Source organism: Centroberyx gerrardi, chromosome 9, assembly GCF_048128805.1.
Source record: "Centroberyx gerrardi isolate f3 chromosome 9, fCenGer3.hap1.cur.20231027, whole genome shotgun sequence".
NCBI classification, from domain to species: domain Eukaryota; kingdom Metazoa; phylum Chordata; class Actinopteri; order Beryciformes; family Berycidae; genus Centroberyx; species Centroberyx gerrardi.
In genome coordinates, this window is record NC_136005.1 from 30,758,937 (window position 1) to 30,778,120 (window position 19,184).

At 45.8% G+C, this 19,184-nt stretch overlaps 1 protein-coding gene across 1 annotated transcript; it reads right to left on the reverse strand.

The window, feature by feature from the left end:
- Positions 1 to 9,040: 9,040 nt before the first annotated feature.
- On the reverse strand, positions 9,041 to 10,574 carry LOC144539817 (trace amine-associated receptor 13c-like). Its single transcript, XM_078285844.1, has 2 exons — positions 10,405 to 10,574; positions 9,041 to 9,851 (listed from the first exon to the last, which is right to left on the reverse strand). The coding sequence occupies exons 1-2, from the start codon at positions 10,572 to 10,574 to the stop codon at positions 9,041 to 9,043; spliced, it is 981 nt and encodes a 326-aa protein (XP_078141970.1).
- Positions 10,575 to 19,184: the final 8,610 nt, after the last annotated feature.

Genomic DNA, 19,184 nt, shown 5'->3' on the forward strand with positions numbered 1-19,184 from the left:
ACATCGTGCCTGTTCAGCGACTTGCTGTGCGGCCTCTCCTACTCCATTACTGTTAATGCTTCAGATGATCAGTGTACCAGTGCTGGGAGCAGCACTGTGCATCTTAACTCAGGTACAGTCAAGATGTAAATACCATATTAAGACTGTATTCACCACCACATCAATGCCATTTGGGTCCGCTAACGTACAAAATTGCCAAGTGCAGCTATAAGGGCCACTTTATATTAGTGTTTCTTGCATTTTAATTCTTACCCGTCTGTGTTTGTCTGCAGTACCCTGTGTGCCCCAGGGGGTGGACGCAAAGATGATGTGCAGCGACGACACGGGTCTGGTGTCATGGGAACAAGGAGAGGGCGTGGCTTCCTACCTGGTGCGTGCTGTTGGCCCCGATGGTCACAGGACCCAGTGTAACAGCACCGCCACCAGTTGCCAGCTACACAGCATGCATTGCGGCCAGAGCTACAACCTGACAGTGACAGCCCAGGATGGGCTCTGTGATAACAGCAACGCCTACCTCACCCTGCAGTCAGGTAAAAATAAACAATATAACTTTTTCAATATGATGAGTGTATTGTTTTTCCACGAGGTGAGTGAGTGTGTGCATTGTTTCATGTCTACTGCCATGGATTTGGCTAATTTACAGCTGTAAAAAACACGCTGGCAGAATAGAAGTAGTCCAAAATACAGTGTCTGGGCATTGGTCTCTCTGGTTGTGTCGTGTAAAAGCCAGAATGGGATTAAACGTTCACTGGCCGCAAAACAGAATTGGTGAAGTCATTGAACGAACATTTCGTACTGTGCTTTTTGACCACAAGGTGGCACTGCCTATGCAGCTGAATGGTTTGTTCTGAGGTAGAACTCTTAAGGAGTGTAGTCCAACCACAGACACTGCCCCGTTTGACATTTTGATTCAGTTACATTTCTGAATCGATTCAACTTGCTCACTTTAAGGTATCGTTGAAATGAATGATCGTTACGTGAATTGACCCATCGCCAGTACACGTACATCATCAAGCAATATGAACACTCTGTCATCTCGCTGTCTGTCTCTCCCTCGTCTTCTCTCCCAGTGCCTTGCGGCCCTACCAACACCAGGGCTTCTCTACAGTGCCGCTCCAACTCTGCTGCGGTGACATGGGAGCGTGCCAGTGGAGCGCACTCCTACCATGCGGTGGGCGTCACAGCGGATGGGAGCCACCAGACTGAATGTAACAACACTGTGACCCACTGTGATCTGAGCAGCCTGGTCTGTGGACAGACCTACAACGTGACCACGTTCAGCCATGACGAGTCCTGTAACAGCGTGGAGAGCAACACGGCCTTTGTGCAGTCAGGTATGTAGGGAGAGGCAATTATTAAGCGTCCGTAAAGAGTCTTGTGCATCGCAGTTTGGTCTCAGCATCAGTTTTTAAGGATCACATGGGTTTGAGAGGTCTCAAGGCTTCAAAATAATTAATTCTTACAATGGGATTTCAAGCTTATGCCCCCCGACACTCTCTCTCTCCCCCCAGGCCCCTGTACGCCCCAGGACGTGGCTGTGGATGTGCAGTGTGACGCGGGCGCCATGGTCGTGTCCTGGGCCGCAAACCCCGATGCCGAGTCCTTCCATGTGGAAGCAATTAGCAGCCGGGGGGCGTACCTCTCCTGCGACTCCAGCAGCACTCGCTGCTCCATAGACGATCTACCGTGCGGACAGAGCTACAACATCACCGTTGTGTCGATAAGAGATGGCTGCAGGAGCGAGCCGAGCGCCACTGTAGAGGCTTCTTCAGGTACACTACGATCAGCCAAATGTAAAATTTACATGTCAATCATTGGTCATACACAGGGTGCAAGTTTTTGCTTCGTTTTTTTTTTTTTGCAGGGGATTGCATTCCCTTGGTAGCCAAATTACAAAATGTCTTCCCCTTGTCGACTTTAACTTTTACATAAAATGTTAGTGTACAGTAAAGGAAAACAAATGTATCTGCTCATAATTCAGACAATTGCATGACCCTTAGATATATTATACTGCCAACAGGAAAATATTAGACTTCTATGTTTCTTGCCTTAGCTCTTTAAATACGATTCATGCTTATACTTGACAACAAATTTGGAAATATGGATGATGTGAAAAGTTTTGAAATGCTTGATGCTCATGTCTCAGGCTGCACGCTCACTGCTCACTCTTTTGCATTTCACTGTCTAGCTCCATGCGTGCCCAGGAACCCTGAGGGCAGTCTAGACTGCGTTACAAACTCAGCCTGGGTGTCCTGGGACAGCTCAGATGGAGCCCTCAGCTACACGGTGTGGGCCCAAGGAGTTGGCGGTCACAACGCCACCTGCTCTTCCACCTCCACCTCCTGCAACGTCCCAGATCTGAAGTGCGGGACACTCTACACCTTCCACATCACTGCTTTCAACACACACTGCCGGAGTCCTCCCAGCACCACCTTCCAGCTCGAGACAGGTATTCAAAAAGTTTCCCTGTACTCTAGTTACCATGTCTGTGAAGTGCCTGGCTACTACTGCTGTATCATAAATTCTCATCTAGGTTTTGGGTTGGGAAAAGTTTAGAAAGTCGAACCAATGCCATAGCCCATCTGTGAAGCCCTATAGCAAGGCAACCTGTCTGAAAGGTTGAGTAGAAGAGGAATCAGAGCAGGGACACAAAGCTCTCTCTGTTAAAGTCAGAAATCAGTCGACGCTCCTACTTTACCCTGGAGAACAGGGAACTCTCTTGAAAGGCATTTTTGAAACATTTCAACTTGTTGGTGAGGTTTCCAGCGCAGAGCTTTTGAATGCATGTGTCCTGTCCTATAGGTCCCTGTGCCCTGACATCCATCACCGCAGTGACAGAATGCCACAGCGAAACAATCCTGGTCGGTTGGGAGATGACGGAGGACTCGCCCCTCTACTTGGTGACTGCCGAGGGCCAGGACCAGAGCCTCATTTCCTGTAACAGCTCCTCCGATTCCTGTGCGCTCAAGGGCGCCCGCTGTGGCATGCAGTATTCCATCATTGTGTCAGCCTCCTCCGACAAGTGCAGCAGCCTCCGAAGCCCACCGAAGAAGATTCACACAGGTAGACTTCTGGTCGCCTCGGTATAGTGCTCATCCAGTGGCGTAACTGACACTGGACAATATCTCCGTACAGAGATTGGCAAGTGACTGGAAAACAGTAGTCACAGTAGCATAAGGCTCTCTCACAGTCCCGTCACTACATTTTGTTGTAAGTATGACCAAATTGCCTCTTAGGATTGGCTTCTGTAGTAAACGCGGGAGATTCATTCATGTAACACCACAACATGGTACAGTAAAGTTAGCTAGCTTGTCTAGCTAGTTATCTGAATACTCCACAGATAAAGATGAACAACAGGGACACGTTCACAGAGAAATTTTACTACTCTCTCTCCAACAAGTCAGTTGCGAATGGTAAATGTATATATTTACTTGTATATGTACACACTTTTCCCACATGTACGGTAACGAAAACCGTGAAACTTGTGAAAATTTGAAAGTATTTCGTATTTGTATCGGAATTCAGTCATTTATCATGCTAAGCACTCACTGTGTACCCCTAGGTCTCATGAAATCCATTAACAACCCTTTGTTTATTTGAAAATACATGGTCATTAAATGGAAAATGTGCATTAGCTCTTTGGCGGTAGGCCTTCAGCGTTCTCATCATTCTCACCCATCTCCCATGTCAGCGCCCTGTCTCCCAGTGGATGTGAAGGCGGTTGCATCGTGCGAGGACAACGGGGCTGTGGTGTCCTGGGCCCGCTCCATCGTGGCCACGTCCTACATGCTGACAGCCACAGGGAGGGATGGGGATGTTAAGACCTGCAACACCTCACTGAGCAACTGCACCCTGGCCGATCTGCACTGCGGCCAGCTGTACACCTTCAGCGTCACCGCCGGCGCAGACAACTGCACCAGCCCGCCCAGGAACGTGTCCTTCAGAACAGGTAGAGAGAATAACGAGACATTTTCTCTTTCTGTTCTGTTGAGCGACCCTTTATCCTGAGGTAATGCGAATAGTAGACTTGCATCTCTGACCTGGGCTCCTCCTCACTTTTCCCTCCCAGTGCCATGTGAGCCCTCCGGCCTAGCGGTAGATTTTCAGTGTGAGAGCAACTCTGCCGTCGTGTCCTGGGATGCCAGCGAGGGCACCGTGGAGTACTTTGGCTGTGCAAAATCCGGGGACGGAGACATGCTCTACTGCGAGAGCGCCGGCGCCTCCTGCACCATCCACGGCCTGGAATGCGGTGACATGTACAACTTCTCCGTCGAAGCCTCCAACGGCATCTGCAACAGTTCGTTAAGTGCGCCTCTGCTGACGGGAGCAGGTAATTATTAGGGCTCAAAAGATGAATCAGTATCCAAGGAAGTACAGAGGCTCACGAGGATACTATTTTTAACTTATGAATTATATTGCTAACTGACTCCATTCATGAGTATATTAGTACACTACACTTTCATCTGTAGATGTAAACACACAGTTAACCTCTGCAGAATAGTCTAATGGCTTTCAACAAGCACTGTCCACAAATAGCAGTTAAAAATGGCATCTCCTTCCTCCTCAGTTCCATGTCCTCCAGACACTATCAATGTCCGGATACAGCCGATAGAGGATGCGGGACAGTGGGTCATGCTGTCATGGGATCGTGTCGACTGTGCTGAAAAATACCTGGTGGAGATGACCGGTCAGATCGAAGGCAGTGCACAGGCCATGATTGATATCACTTCTTATTGGTGGGAAAGGCCATACTTTGAGTTCCCGATACCTTGCAGCACATCCTTCAGCTTTACTATACGCTCCAGGAACTCAGCTGGGGCCAGCAAGCCTTCCCGTGTTGTTAGTGGGGCCACAGGTAACTTTAAAGTTTGATTTATGCTTCTGCATAAAAAACCCTACATACAGAGGAGGAGAGAGGGTATGCAGGAGCGGCAGAACACACCGTACACACGCTCCACATTGTAGCCATGTAGCCCATACCGCAGATTATACACAGACAGAGTGGTTGCTGAGTGAAAGTGAGTGATCTGGTTGTGAGCTGATTGGTCCATTGTACATATGCAACCAAAAACCTACATTTAAATATAAAAGCCTGTATGCTGTTTATTCACAAAAAAAAACATTTTGATATACTTCCTACAAGGGAGTTTGCATGTCCTCCCCATGTTCGCCTGGGTTTCCTCCTATAGTCCAAAGACATGCAAACCAGGTTGACTGGAGACAAACTGCCCATAGTGTGGATGTGAGTGTCTCTATCTGTCTTAGCGCTGTGATAGACTGTCAATCTGTCCAGGGTGCCTTCTGCCCAATGTGGACATGCTGGGATAGGCTCTAGAGATTGAGTGAATGAATGACAATGTATAATGATAGTGCATTTTATTTACTAACATTCACAAACACGTTACATACATAGATATCATCAGAAGCGCTTCTGACGTGCTTCCAACGTCACTCCCCAGCCTTGCCGTTAATAGCGTTTGCACTGTTTCGTTCCCAGCCCCCTGCCCTCCACAGAACGTGACATACACCGGTGACAGCCAGTCTGCCGTAGTGTCCTGGGAGGCGTCGGTGTTCGCCACGAGGTACACCGTCTACAACGGATCAGGGGAGGGCCGCGTCGAGCTGTGCAGCACCACGGAGCTCTCCTGCGAGCTGAGCAACTTTGAGCCCGCTGGCGTCAAAGTGACGGCCAGCAGCGCTGTGGGAGAGAGCCTCCCTAACAGCGATATCACAGGTTAGATTTAGGAAGAGAGTCACTGTGGACAGAGCTGGAGTGGAATGTAGACTATTTCAGTCTCACAGTTCTGTCCTCTGAGGGGTCAGCTAATCATGGCATCAAAATTTCATTGGCCCTCTCAGAAACAATGGGCTGTTGAATTCAATTTAATCAAACAATTATTTCTCTACTTCACTCTTTTGGAAATCCAGTTACTGGAATCCATAATGATTATTTTCATCTCCCTCAGGCCCAGTGAGGAATCGCAGAAAAAGAGATATGCGGGGCAGTGAAATGATTGCCAGTGCACAGAAGAGTAAGTGTATTATTCCATTATCTACATCATCCCTATTGTTGTACAATGTTGTAAACCATGGGTTTGAATCCAAAATAGGTTACAGGCTAGTTTTGTGTGTTTCCCCACATGACCAAAGTGTGAATACTGTATGTTTTCATTTCTCATTTCATTGGTTTCATTTTATTCTCTCAAATTTGGATATCAACTGAAGATTTAAGATGGCGTGGTATAGAAATGATCACTCCCTTTGGTCAATAGGGGCATTGCAGTTGCATCACAAATCTGCTAGCAGCCACATCTGGAACCATCATGGAAGTCCATTGGAAATTTGGCTATGCCTTAATAATGTCTAAATATATGACAACCAAAAAGATAAAAAGAGGGACGCCTGAAAAAGACTGTTGTGGTGTGGATGTTGCTCCTGTAACGTTACAAGTAAAACTGAAATTTACTGTGACACAGCAAACTGTCAGCATATACTGTATGTATTCCTTTATTACTCCCTTAATTACTAAGGTGGCTTTCATTTGGTCTGGACTTTAGGACCTTCTTGCTAAGTTTTGACAGGTGTGAACACGCCATGCGGGAGCGTATCGTTCCCGACGACGCTGAAGTTGGTTTCAGATTCGCCGCTTCTTATTAGCGGCTGGTGATGTGCAGTTAGGGAACGACTCGATTTTTTCGAAAAAAAATTTAAATGAAAAGCTGGGAATTATTGTTTTTTTTGCCAGTGGTACTACAGCATGATTATTGATAGGACACAATGTACCTTTAAACTATTCAGCTATCCACCATAGGATCCAATACTATGTGGGTGCACCTCCACCAACTAAAGCCAAGAAAATAGCACAGACTGCACTTTGCACCATACACCGTCTGCCTGGTCTAAGCAGATGACACACACCCTACTAGCCTCTCCACCCACTTTAGTGCAGTCAAGTTCACGGCGAGGAACAGGTGCAGCCAAGGAAAAAACCTGTGCAGTTCTCATAGTCTAATTTAAGTGAACAGAGGCTCTAAATGGTGCCCTAAACTTGCTGATTCAAGACCCAGATCTTATCCATTATTTTTATCTTCTTCTTTTTATCTTTATTGTCTTTAGAGGAAAATAATATGCTGGCTTTTCAGCTGATTAGACTATGAGAATTGCTTTCAACAACAGCTCATTTCTCCCCAATCTCTCTCTCCCTCTCTCTCTCTTTCAGAGCTAAGTGTTCCACAGGGATTGAACATAACAGTAACAGGAGTTTGTCTGCATTTGGAGTGGAGACCAGTGATGGACGCAACCCAGTACACAATCATCATTAAAGAGGAACAGGCCATGCGGCACACTATGATGAAAACCACGGACGAAGAGTTTTACACAGAGTGTGAGCTCAAGACCTGCACCAGCTACTGTGTCTTCCTCTCCGCCCAAAACCCCATAAACCAAAGCAACGTCTCCAAGCCAGTGTGCAGAACCACCAGCTGCCTGTGAAATGCCCCCCCCCCTCCATCCACCTAAATAGACAATGGACTGAGGAGAGCAACCAGTGACAATAATCTCATCTTCTTCACTCAATAGGGGTCCGTAACAGAGAGTTGTTGCTGGTTCAAAAACTTTAGGAAAAAAAGTGTCCTTGTCAAAAAAATGATATAGCTACTACAATGCTATAATTTTTTCAGTGGACTTGAAAGACAAAATTCTTATGTTTGGGGTATCTCTTACATGATGCAAAATAAATTAAGATGAAACCTGAGGAGTACCTATAGATTGGAATGCTTACAAATCTTTGAGTTACTTTTAGCAATAGCTTATATTCATTCTCATAATTGTGGTTGGTGAAATAGCAGCATGTGGCGTTATAGCTCTCTAAGAAAGTATTGCTGAAATTGTATTTATGGAAAGTGGTTCTGTTTTTGAGAGGGGCAAAAATAAGATTTTCTGAGCATCTTAGATTCTCCAGCTGATTGTTGTATCAAATCATGTGCACAGAGTAAACTAAAAGTAGATATAGTGGAAGCAAATACATTGGTAATTTATCAAGCAATATTTTATTAAACCATACAGTGTATTTTCTATCTGATGTACTATGTCTTTTCTCATATTGTGAAAAAATTAACAGAGATCTTTTTTTTTATCAGGCCCAGAAATTAAGGAATAAAAAGTCTGTGAAACATTAAAATACCCCCCCTGTATAAACACCAGTGTTGAGAAATGTACCTTTTTGAAGACTAATAGCTCGACTGTGTGTGTGTGTGTGTGTGTGTGTGTGTGTGTGTGTGTGTGCGTGTGTGTGTGATTTTGCGGACCACGTATTCCTTCAATTTCAATTGTATTCTTTTTGAGTAAAACATCAAAATTACCAACCCGAAAAAATTATACTCGCTCTCTAGTTTATCATTTTGTAATGAATTCAGAAGCAATTCTGATGCAGTTAGCTCGGCATACACATTTGCATACAATTCAATACTGCATACAAGTCTTCATTACTTAGTGTTATTTGCATGTACTTTTACTGTTCCTTTCATATTCGTGACATTACAGCACCAATTTTACAGCATTATATTACAGCACCAATAATAATCTATAAAGCAACATCTTTACTATGATCACTGAGAATACAGCAGGGGTTTCATTTCAAGGGCTTCACACTGATTAATCACACTAAATCAATCAGATCTGAATGACACCATGCTGTTCTCTGTTTATTCTTTCACACAAAACCAGGCTGTTTGTCTGGAGACTGTTAGACTGCAAAAGCTGTCACTACATGTATAACAGCAGCACTACATATTGCACAAGAGAATCCTGTCTGTCCTATAGAAGGATTTAATGATCAATGTGCTATTACCATTGAAGATGTGACATACAACTGTCACACAATGAGTGTTCTGCATGGGGCACACAGCATCTCAATTCATAAAAAAGTGCTTGTACACACATGAGCAACTTCTTAAACTAGAATTTTGAAAATGATATTGCATTGATATGCAGTCCTTTACAGTCCTGCACAGACAAGTCGCATTTCATATAGCGCATTGCTCTACATCAGCCTGGCCTCACAGGAGCCTGGCTGCAGTATCTGAAGGTTGATAATGAGTTTAATAGCTTTTCTAAACCAGGGGTAGAAAAAGGCATAGATCAGAGGATTCACACAGGAGTTGAAATAGAACAGCCAGATTGCAACAGATGATGCGGCGGTTGAGGTGTCCTGTCCTGTGATAGAGGGACAGTAATATGGAAGGAGACACAGTAAAAACACAAGCAGGACAATACCAAGAGTTCTAGCTGCCCTTATCTCCGATTTCTTAACAATTCCAGTCACAGTACTAGGTTTGACAGCAGCAATTTGAGACCGCATGACGCGTGCCTGCGACACAGCAACCACAAATACTCTCATATAGAGAAATACGATTACAGTAACAGGGCCAATAAAGGTTAAAATGAGGTCAACAGTAGCTGAAACATAGGTCATGAAAACCACACATTCTTCGTAGCAGGAGTGAAACACATCTGGCTGTGACAAGTGATCTTTCAGAATTATACAGTTGAAGAAAACAAAACACATCCAACACAAGCTCACGCAGATTTTAACTCTGCTGTTTGTTATCATGGACGAATAACGCAGAGGGTAACAAATAGCCGCGTAGCGGTCGACTGATATGAGTACCATGTTCCCAACAGAGGCAGAGGTGAGGATGAAGCTCACAAACTGAAAAAGAGCACATATGAGGTTACCCAGATACCAGCAGGAATGCAGGGAGGAGATTACCACTGGCATCACCAGGAGGCCCACAAGCAAGTCCGATACAGCCAGAGAGAGGAGGACGACATTGGTGGGGGTGTGGAGCTGCCTGGAGTGGGAGATTATGATTACGGTGATTATTGATAATTTGTTCTTGTGCTGCGTATTCAGCTCCTGATGAGAAATCCATGTCACACTGTAAATGAGTTTAGATCACAGCAAATATTGTGAGAATACAGGACAGTGAAATTATAACTGTATAAATAATTATAACTATAAAGAAATGGAAATATTAACAATAAACTGTAGCCTATATCACAAATATAGCTCCACACTATGTTTCAGCTCAACACTATTTTTTAACTAATTAAGATGTGCAATGACACAAGAAGGGAAAGGTTAGTGGGGATGTGAAGTGGAAGATTATGATGATTATTACAATATGTGACACTTTATACAGGAAAACCTCACTGAGAATGAGGTTTACAAGAGAAACCCATGAGAAGCTCTTACCAGTATATTTAAAAACACATTCAAAGAGCTAGAATGGAGGGCGGACTGAGAGTTAAAATTGGTCATTTAAAACAGAGGCCAAAGAAAGCAGAATAAATAAAAAAAACCTGACACTATTATTTAATATATTTGAATAAATGAACTGGTACCTGAAGTGGGAGATGGAGATGATAACCTGCAAGTTGAGAGTCACAGTGAGCAGAGCGATGGCGGACAGCAGCGTGTTGATGAGCGCAGCCTTGGAGGTCAGAGGCATCGGCCTGCAGGAGGTGTTGAGAGGGAAGCAGAGCTCAGCTACTTCCTGTGTCTCCATCACCATCAAAGGAAGTGAGCTAGAGAGCAAAAAGGAGAGCTGTTGAGGTCTGGCAGCCCTCTGACTAACTTCTTCAGAGGACGGTGTATTTATCTCGTTCTTGTCTTCATTTACATCACGCTCTCTGTTGCCCTCCCTTCTCCTTGTCCTCTTTCCTAGGCCCTCCTACTCATCAACTTTTCCTCTCCTTCCCATTTCAACTTCCACTCCCCCATTCCAAGTTTTTGAGTGACAAGTATGACTCAAGTCAAAAATGTTTGAGGAACAAATCTCAGCCAAGTCTCATAGGTCTTAGTCAAGTCGCAGACAGTCTGCTTAAACCACAACATGGTTGTATTTTGTCAAATGTACAGCTAGCTGTAGCTCTTATGTAGCTGTTTGTATATCAGGCAAATACAGTTAAATAAAATGATAATGTAACCTAAATAAAGGTATAGATAGGAACCACAAGTACATAATCACTTAATACATTATACAATATGAAAACAAGACTAAGAGTCTAACAGCCCCGCGACATTGAATTTTGTGGAAGTGTCTCTGCCGGGAATCGTTTGGCGCCAGAATAGTGACTTTAGTATTTGGCATTGAAAAAAAATTAGTTGGCATTGTATTTGGAATTGAAAAACAGGACATTTTCATTGAAAACAAAACGTGAACTGACAAAAAAAAAAACATTTGCATTGAAAAATGTTGAAAATAATATTTATTGGAATTGAAAAAAAACTATCTTGGCATTGAAAACAAGTACAGATCCTGTACAAGCCCACGGCGCATGTGTTGAATTCCACTAGCTGCAGCCACACTGATCCGTCGGAAAAGGGACAGAATTATTGACGGATAGATTTCTGTCCATTGGGCTGTTTTGGAATGTCAACATGGTGGGAGAGGCTACTTCATATAAAACAAGTTAAATTCACTTGAACACATTGTTTTATCACTCACATTGGGTTGAAAATAGGAAAGAATGTCTAGTTTCTTCTTTCTCAACATTTTCACAACACAACCTGTCAGCTCCATGGCTCAGATTAAACTGTCTGTGCTTGTCATTTGATTGTGCGTTTGTTTAATGTGGCGCGACATCCCGGTTGAGTGGAGTGTTCCGGTTTTAAGCACTGTGATTGCCCCGAAGGTCCAAACACCGCCCAGCTGGAAAACTTTGGTCATAAAACGAACCGAGCCAGTAGTTTAAGCTCCTAACACAGGTACAACCACCGATACTGCTCTGTATTTATTTTTTCAGAACCAGAACCAGAACGTGCATTACGTTGTCAAATTTACTCCCTGAACGGCGTACAGGTGCTTTCCAGCCCAATGACCCCATATAGCCTAGATTTGTTTCCTCTGTCAAGAGACTCGGGGCTAGTCAAAAAACATTCCTGGCTAAAGCCCGATGCTGATGACGGGAGCAATGCTCGGCTAACACGTTTATTGGTTAAATTGTCTATTCCACCAACATCACATACCATAGGTAATAACATGACCTACCGTTAAGGTTTGCAGACAGAAGAAGATGTATATGTCTGTAAATTGATGGCGAAGAGTGTGGCTCTGTGTGAGATCCAATATGACATTATCAGTGTATGAGACTGAATGTGGCATTTAGCCCATAGGCGAGAGGGGGGGACTCCAGAGCGTGGAAGCTGCAGGCGAACCGAAGAAGGGTTGATGATCCTGATGATCTTGAACGGACCAATGAACTTGGGAGCCAACTTGTGAGATTCCACTCGGAGCGGAAGATCTCTCGTGGACAGCCAAACTCTCTGCCCAGGTTGGTAGCGTGGAGCAGGAACTCCTGGGCAGATGGAACACTAACCTCCTCCTCCTGGTCTGGGAAGAGCAGATGTTGATAACCCAGAGTACACTCAAACGGGGAAAGACCTGTGGCAGAACAAGGAAGAGAATTATGTGCATACTCGACCCAGACCAACTGCCGACTCCAGGTGGAGGGTTTGGAGGAGGCAAGGTAACGCAGGGTGGTCTCCAAATCCTGGTTAACCCTGGTCTGACCGTTGGTCTGGGGGTGGAAACCAGAGGAGAGGCTGGCTAAGGAACCCAGGAGGGAGCAGAAGGCCTTCCAGAATCGTGAGGAGAACTGGGGCCCATGGTCAGAAACAATGTCCTGGGGAAGTCCATGGATACGGAAGACATCCTGGATGAGAAGTTCAGCAGTCTCCTTGGCAGAAGGCAATTTAGGCAGAGCAATGAAATGAGCAGATTTGGAAAACCAATCAACAACTGTTAAAATGGCGGTGTTACCATCAGAAGGAGGCAGGCCGGTTACAAAGTCCACTGAAAGATGAGACCAAGGACGATGTGGAACAGGCAGTGGATGAAGAAGACCCGATGGACTATGTCTGGGGGTCTTACTCTGGGGACAGGTAGAGCAAGCGGTGACAAAGGAACGTGTGTCCTTCTCCATGGTTGGCCACCAGAAGCGTCTACACAGGAAGGCAAGGGTGCGACTTATTCCGGGATGGCAAGTCAGGTTGGAGGAGTGCCCCCACTGGAGCACCTTAGACCTGACAGAACTGGGAACAAACAGACAGTTAATAGGACCATTGCCAGGACCCGGTTCTTGAAGCTGGGCCCGCCTCACAATGGACTCAATCTCCCAGGAGACAGCAGCGACAATACGGGATGGAAGAAGGACAGGCTCAGGATCACGGTTCTCCTCTGCTGGGCTGAACTGGTGGGAGAGAGCGTCTGGTTTACCATTCTTAGACCCAGAGCGATAAGACAAGGTAAAGTCAAAACGGTTAAAAAACAGGGCCCACCTGGCTTGCCTCGAGTTCAGTCGCTTGGACTCTGGATGTATGCCAGGTTTTTATGGTCTGTCCAAACCAAGAAGGGGTGCTCAGCTCCCTCCAGCCAATGCCTCCACTTCTCCAGAGCCAACTTCACAGCGAGCAGTTCTCTGTTACCAATATCATAACTGCGCTCAGCTGCCTTAAGTTGGTGGGAGAAGAAGGCACAGGGATGGAGCTTCCGGTCCTTGGGAGAGCGCTGAGATAAGACAGCTCCAACACCAACATCTGAGGCATTGACCTCCACGACAAGAGGAAGCGAGGGGTCAGGATGCACCAGGACAGGAGCAGAAGTAAAATGCTGCTTTAACTCCCGGAAGGCCCGGTCAGCGTCAGGGGTCCAGGAAAACACTGATGTGCGGGAGGTGAGGGTGGTTAGAGGAGCAGCCACTGAACTGAAATCATGGATGAAACGGCGATAAAAGTTGGCAAAACCCAGGAAACGCTGGAGGTATTTGACTGAAGTCGGTTGAGGCCATTCTGTCACTTGGCTGGATCCATCTGAACATACCCCAGGAAGAAGATGGTGGACATGTGGAATTTGCACTTCTCTGCTTTGACATACAGCTGATTCTCCAGCAGTCATTGAAGCACCTGGCGGACATGGTGGATGTTTTCTTGAGGAGATCTGGAGAAGATGAGAATGTCGTCGAGATATACAAAGACAAAACGGTTCAACATGTCTCTCAGCACATTATTCACCAGAGCCTGGAAGACAGCAGGAGCGTTAGTGAGACCAAAAGGAATTACCCGGTACTCATAGTAACCACTAGGAGTGTTGAAAGCGGTCTTCCACTCATCACTTTATCAAATGCGCACCAGGTGGTAGGCGTTGCGCAAGTCGAGTTTAGAAAAGATGGTGGCCCCCTACAGAAGCTCGAAAACTGATGACATCAGTAGTAGTGGGTGGTGGTTCTTCACTGTAATTTTGTTTAACCCCCCGAAGTCGATGCAGGGCCTAAGCATTGCATCCTTCTTATCCACAAAGAAGAACACGGCTCCAGCTGGAATATGTTGAGGGACAGATGAAACCAGCGGCTAGAGACTCTGTGATGTATTTCTCCATGGCAGTTGTCTCTTGTCCAGTGAGTGAATACAGTCAGCCCTGAGGAGGAGACGTGCCCGGCAGGAGGTCAATGGCGCAGTCATAAGGCCGATGAGGAGGAAGGGTAGTTGCTCGTCGCTTACTGAAAGCCTCCTTCAAATCTGCATAGGCAGCAGGAACATTGGATAAGTCAGGAAATTCCCTGGGGCTCTCAGAAATTGAACTGGGGGAACACAGAGCAGACTTAAGGCAGTGAGAATGGCAAAATTGGCTTCAACCAACAATGGACCCGGTTGACCAATCCACATGAGGATTATGTTTTACCAGCCAGGGATGACCAAGGACCATAGGGGCCATAGGAGACTCAATAACATGGAGCTGGATCATCTCCAGGTGATTTCCGGATACTCGCAGACTCAGAGGAACAGAGATGTGACTGACCGTGCTGATGAGACGTCCATCCAGAGCATTGGCCTCCAGGGGAATTCCAAGGGGTAGCACAGATATGTCTAGGCGATGAACCAGGGAAGAGTCTATAAAACATTCATCTGCACTAGAATCAATGAGGGCTAGAAGAGAGTGAGACTGTTCCAGGACAAACAAACAGTTAACGGAGTGCGAAGAGAAGAGGAATTAAGGGAATTGATATGGCTCACCCGTACCCCTTTGCTTACAGATTAGCCCCGTCTTTTGCTGCAAGTTCAGGACAGGTTGATCTGAAGTGTCCGGACTGGCCACAGTAGATACAGCGCCTCTCTTTCATTCTCCTCTCTCGCTCAGCAGGGGTCAATCTGGTGTTACCAAGTTGCATAGGTTCCACAGGACTGGACTCTGGCTATTGGAAGGCCCCACTGGAGATGGTAAGGAGAGGAGACGATGACCCGGAGCCTGGGGAATGCGGGCTGCCACACTGGACCTCGGAAGGAAGGATCCCTTCTCCCTCCTCCGTCCACGGAGGCGATTGTCCACCCGAATGGCCAAAGAGATGAGAGAGTTGAGATCATCCATGAGTTCCTGGGAGGCCAATTCATCTTTAATGGCCTCTGTCAGCCCATGTTGGAAAGTGGAGATGAGAGCCTCATCATTCCAGCCACTCTCAGCTGCAAGTGTCCGGAACTCTCGGGCAAAGTCAGCCACACTGCGAGAGCCCTGGCGAAGGTTCAGAAGTCTCTTGGCTGCCTCCTTCCCAGAAATAGGGTGATCAAAGACCTTCTTCATCTCTTGGGTGAACAGAGAGTAACTGGAGCATATCTCAGACTGTTGTTCCCAGACCGCTGCTGCCCAGTCTTTAGCCTTCCCTGAGAGAGGGTTATCAGGTATGCGATGCGGGAACGATCAGCCGGGAAGGTTGATGGCTGGAGCTCGAAGACCAGGGAACACTGGGTGAGGAAGGCGCGACAGGAGCCTAGATCACCGTGATAACGTTCAGGTGGAGGTAAGTGGGGTTCTCTGGCAATGGACAAGTTGGAAGGAGGTGGGACTGCGGAGGCAGGAGACGGAGATCCAGATGAACTGGTGGTAGGACCAGACGCTGACTGGATTGCGGCAGTTAGGTTCTGGATACATAACATCTCGTAGCATGTGCTCATGGTCATGGTCTGATTTCCTCTCCTTGATGGGAGATGGCTATACGTAGATGATCTGCTTCTGCTGGGTCCATGGCTGGCTTCAGTGTACTGTGATGACGGGCAGGAAGAGAGGACCCAAGCGCAGAAAACACACAGGAGGCAGGAGTGGCAGAACAACTCAAGTGAGGTTTACTGGAGATCTTCAGGCATAGTACAAAGTACAAAAAACTCAAGACAAGCGTTCAACTGAACAAATGCCTGGAAGCTAGTGTAGTAACAAACTGACATAGGTCAAAGCATATCCAACACTGAAGCACTGACAAAACAGGCAAGGGAACTTAAATAGCCTAGCACTAATGACAATATAAGACTGGAAAAAAATGGAAAAAAATAAATAAAACATTGCTTGCATTTTAGCATTTGATGTCACCTGCTAGATAAATAAATAAATTTGGCTCATAACCTATATAACAAGTTATTTCAGCGGCATTTCAACTCCATCAAAGATAGCACTTCACAATGACTGTATTGTTACCTCTACTTTACAATAAGCACAATTTAAATAGAAGAACGGAGCCGGGAGTTCTGTTTCTAAACATTAAATAATCTGTTTCGTCATTGAACATATCTCTTTCTGCCCGTGAAACATAGCTGATGAAATCGCGGCAAAATAGCACCAACAAAAGCATAGTTTTGTAATTTTTTATTACGGAATTATATCCTCTTATAACATCAACCTATTGGTTCAGATTGTATTGCATCTTTGTAATATTGAGCAGTTGTCTTTTCACAACCGTAACCTTGCACCCGGGAAAAACTACAGTTTGCACTGATTGGCACTTCCTACGAGCACTACACAATAAAAGCCCTGCTGCGTGGGTTTTGTAGTTTTGTTGTTGTTTCTCCCATAGTTGACGTTGTAAACATGGAATTGACATTGCTACTGGGGTATTTGAGGGTGGAGTAAAACAAATCTTTTGTCAGATTTGAGACATCTTAATGGGAAGCAGGAGAATTTCAAAAAGATGACCCCATGTCTCTAGCCCTGCATAATTAGCCTTCAAAAGTGGCCCAGGGTCAGGGTTCAAAGGGCAATATTGCAGTGCAGGAACCACCCATGTTCTTCATATTGACATATGTTACTCTCCAGGTCAAGGCCTTTCCAAAAATGTCTTTAATTTTGTCCTACAGCAAAGTTTAGTTTTCACCTCTGTCCGGCTCCAGCCCCTTTTAGGCGTAGTTTCTGAGACCCTTTGAGACAATAAAAAAAAAAATCAATATTAGTACCAAAGATCTCTAACAAAGAAATGCAGCAACCGGAATCCCTTATTTGGGCAGAAAATGTAGGCTAGACTATGTGTTCTGTGGTCTAAGAGAGAAAGTTGTAGGCGTCCAATACTGCCGTGAGAGGTTTTACCATGGAGTCTATGGAACACCCGGTGCATCCTATACAGATGCGAAAGGGTACCTTTTGCGTCGTTATAGCGACGCCAAGGGATTTGAGTCAACATAGGACGAGTTGGGAATGAGAACGGATTGTAATGCTACACACTTGCTCATTTTTTTTACCCTGCACTCACAATCTATTTTTTTTCGTTCAGTTTTTTTTTTGTTCGTTTTTTTTTTTGGCTCAAAGTTTTTTTCTTCCAATGACAGTTTCCTTGTCACTCTTTTGGGGTTGAGGGAAGGGGAGGGGAGGGGCATGATTTACATCTAATTTGCATATTTTGGCAAGAACTCTGGCTACCGGAAACTGACGAGAAGAAGAATGCCAGAGTTCGTGTTTGAGGAACATGACCAAGAAACAAGCCTGACCGGTGGTGACTATACAAATGCAAGAAATGCCAAAAAGAGCAACTTTCTTTCCACACAGTGACACCTCGCTTCCAACAGGTCCCCGAACACACAGCACAACACCAGTTTTCCACAAAAAAAACAGCCTTTATTTAACAAAGAAATGAAATACTACCAGAAAAGTTCCTCGGGGGCATATATGACAGACAGAGGCTGATACTACTAACAGTGGGTCAGACTTCTCATAATCCCCTCCTGGTCAGACAGATATAAAGCTCAACACAGTTCACACATTTCATATAGAATGGCAGTAACACCGCATCCCCACAAGGGCATATAACATGCAAACCACAATGCAAAGTAACCCCCCCTCTTCTACATGCAATTCCCCAGCACACCCAAACGAGCCTGGTACAGGATAAGAGTCTCATGAGGGTCTAACCCTCTTTCGATCAGTAATAGTCCCAGTCTAACTTCCCGCACTGGCAACCCCACCCACGGATTCCTATTCCAACAGACGATAATACAAACAACAAGAAAGGGGAAAGGGGAAAGAAATGTCATCGGTCTCAGTCGGAGTCCAGCCGACCGAGACAAAAAAAAGAAGAAGAAAATACATAAAAATGTCACTTGCTCATGTATGTTACTTTCGGCCACTCTGTCCTTAAGTCCCGGGAACTGCTGTAATGGAGACCAGTCCTGGCCGAAGGTCCGTGTAGATGCCGCCAGGGGCCCTCCTCACGACATGCGCTGCAGCAGGCTAGATGGGAGAAACCAAACGAAGGGCAGTGTAAGCAATCAAAGAAACGTGCTGGTATGGCTCTAAAAGGCAATGAGGGAGCGGATATCACCCATCCCTTTGTTAGGAGTTTAGCGAGCGTTGAACTTTTATCTGCTCCAACCCTGGTCCCAGCGATCCGGCTGTGGTGGCAACCAACGTTTTCCGTATCCGCAGCTTGGCCTCCACTCCAGCTGCAACTTGGGGGATTGCTGCAGTCGTCCCTCTCGTTCTCCATCTGGCTGCACCAGTTTCGCTCACTGGTCTTAAGTCCATCCCCTCCTCTGACAGCAGGTGTAGCTCATGAGGGCCATCAGGTGAGGGAGAGAGAGAGAGAGAGAGAGAGAGAGACAGCGGGAGAGAGAGAGAGAGACACCAACCGTACCACAATTGTCCTTTGAGTTGCTCTCATATTTCGTTCATATGGGAAGCAATTTGCAAACATATCTTCAATGACCATAGGGTAACAACTATTCGACAAGCTCCGCTCTTTGCTAGCCGGTCAATAGATGCATTGTAGCTAAGTGACTGGTAACAACCTGGAGGCTATGAGAGACCGGGCTGCTCTCACTTGACCGGTGGAGAGGGGCTTCAAGGAGACAGCTAGCCAACTGCTAATGTTTGCTA

Coding starts and splice junctions, on each gene's coding strand:
- LOC144539817 (XM_078285844.1), bottom strand. CDS start 10,574: ATGGTGATGGAGACACAGGAAGTAGCTGAGCTCTGCTTCCCTCTCAAC. Junction 9,852..10,404: donor ATCTCCATCTCCCACTTCAG/GTACCAGTTCAT, acceptor CTCCCACTCCAG/GCAGCTCCACACCCCCACCA.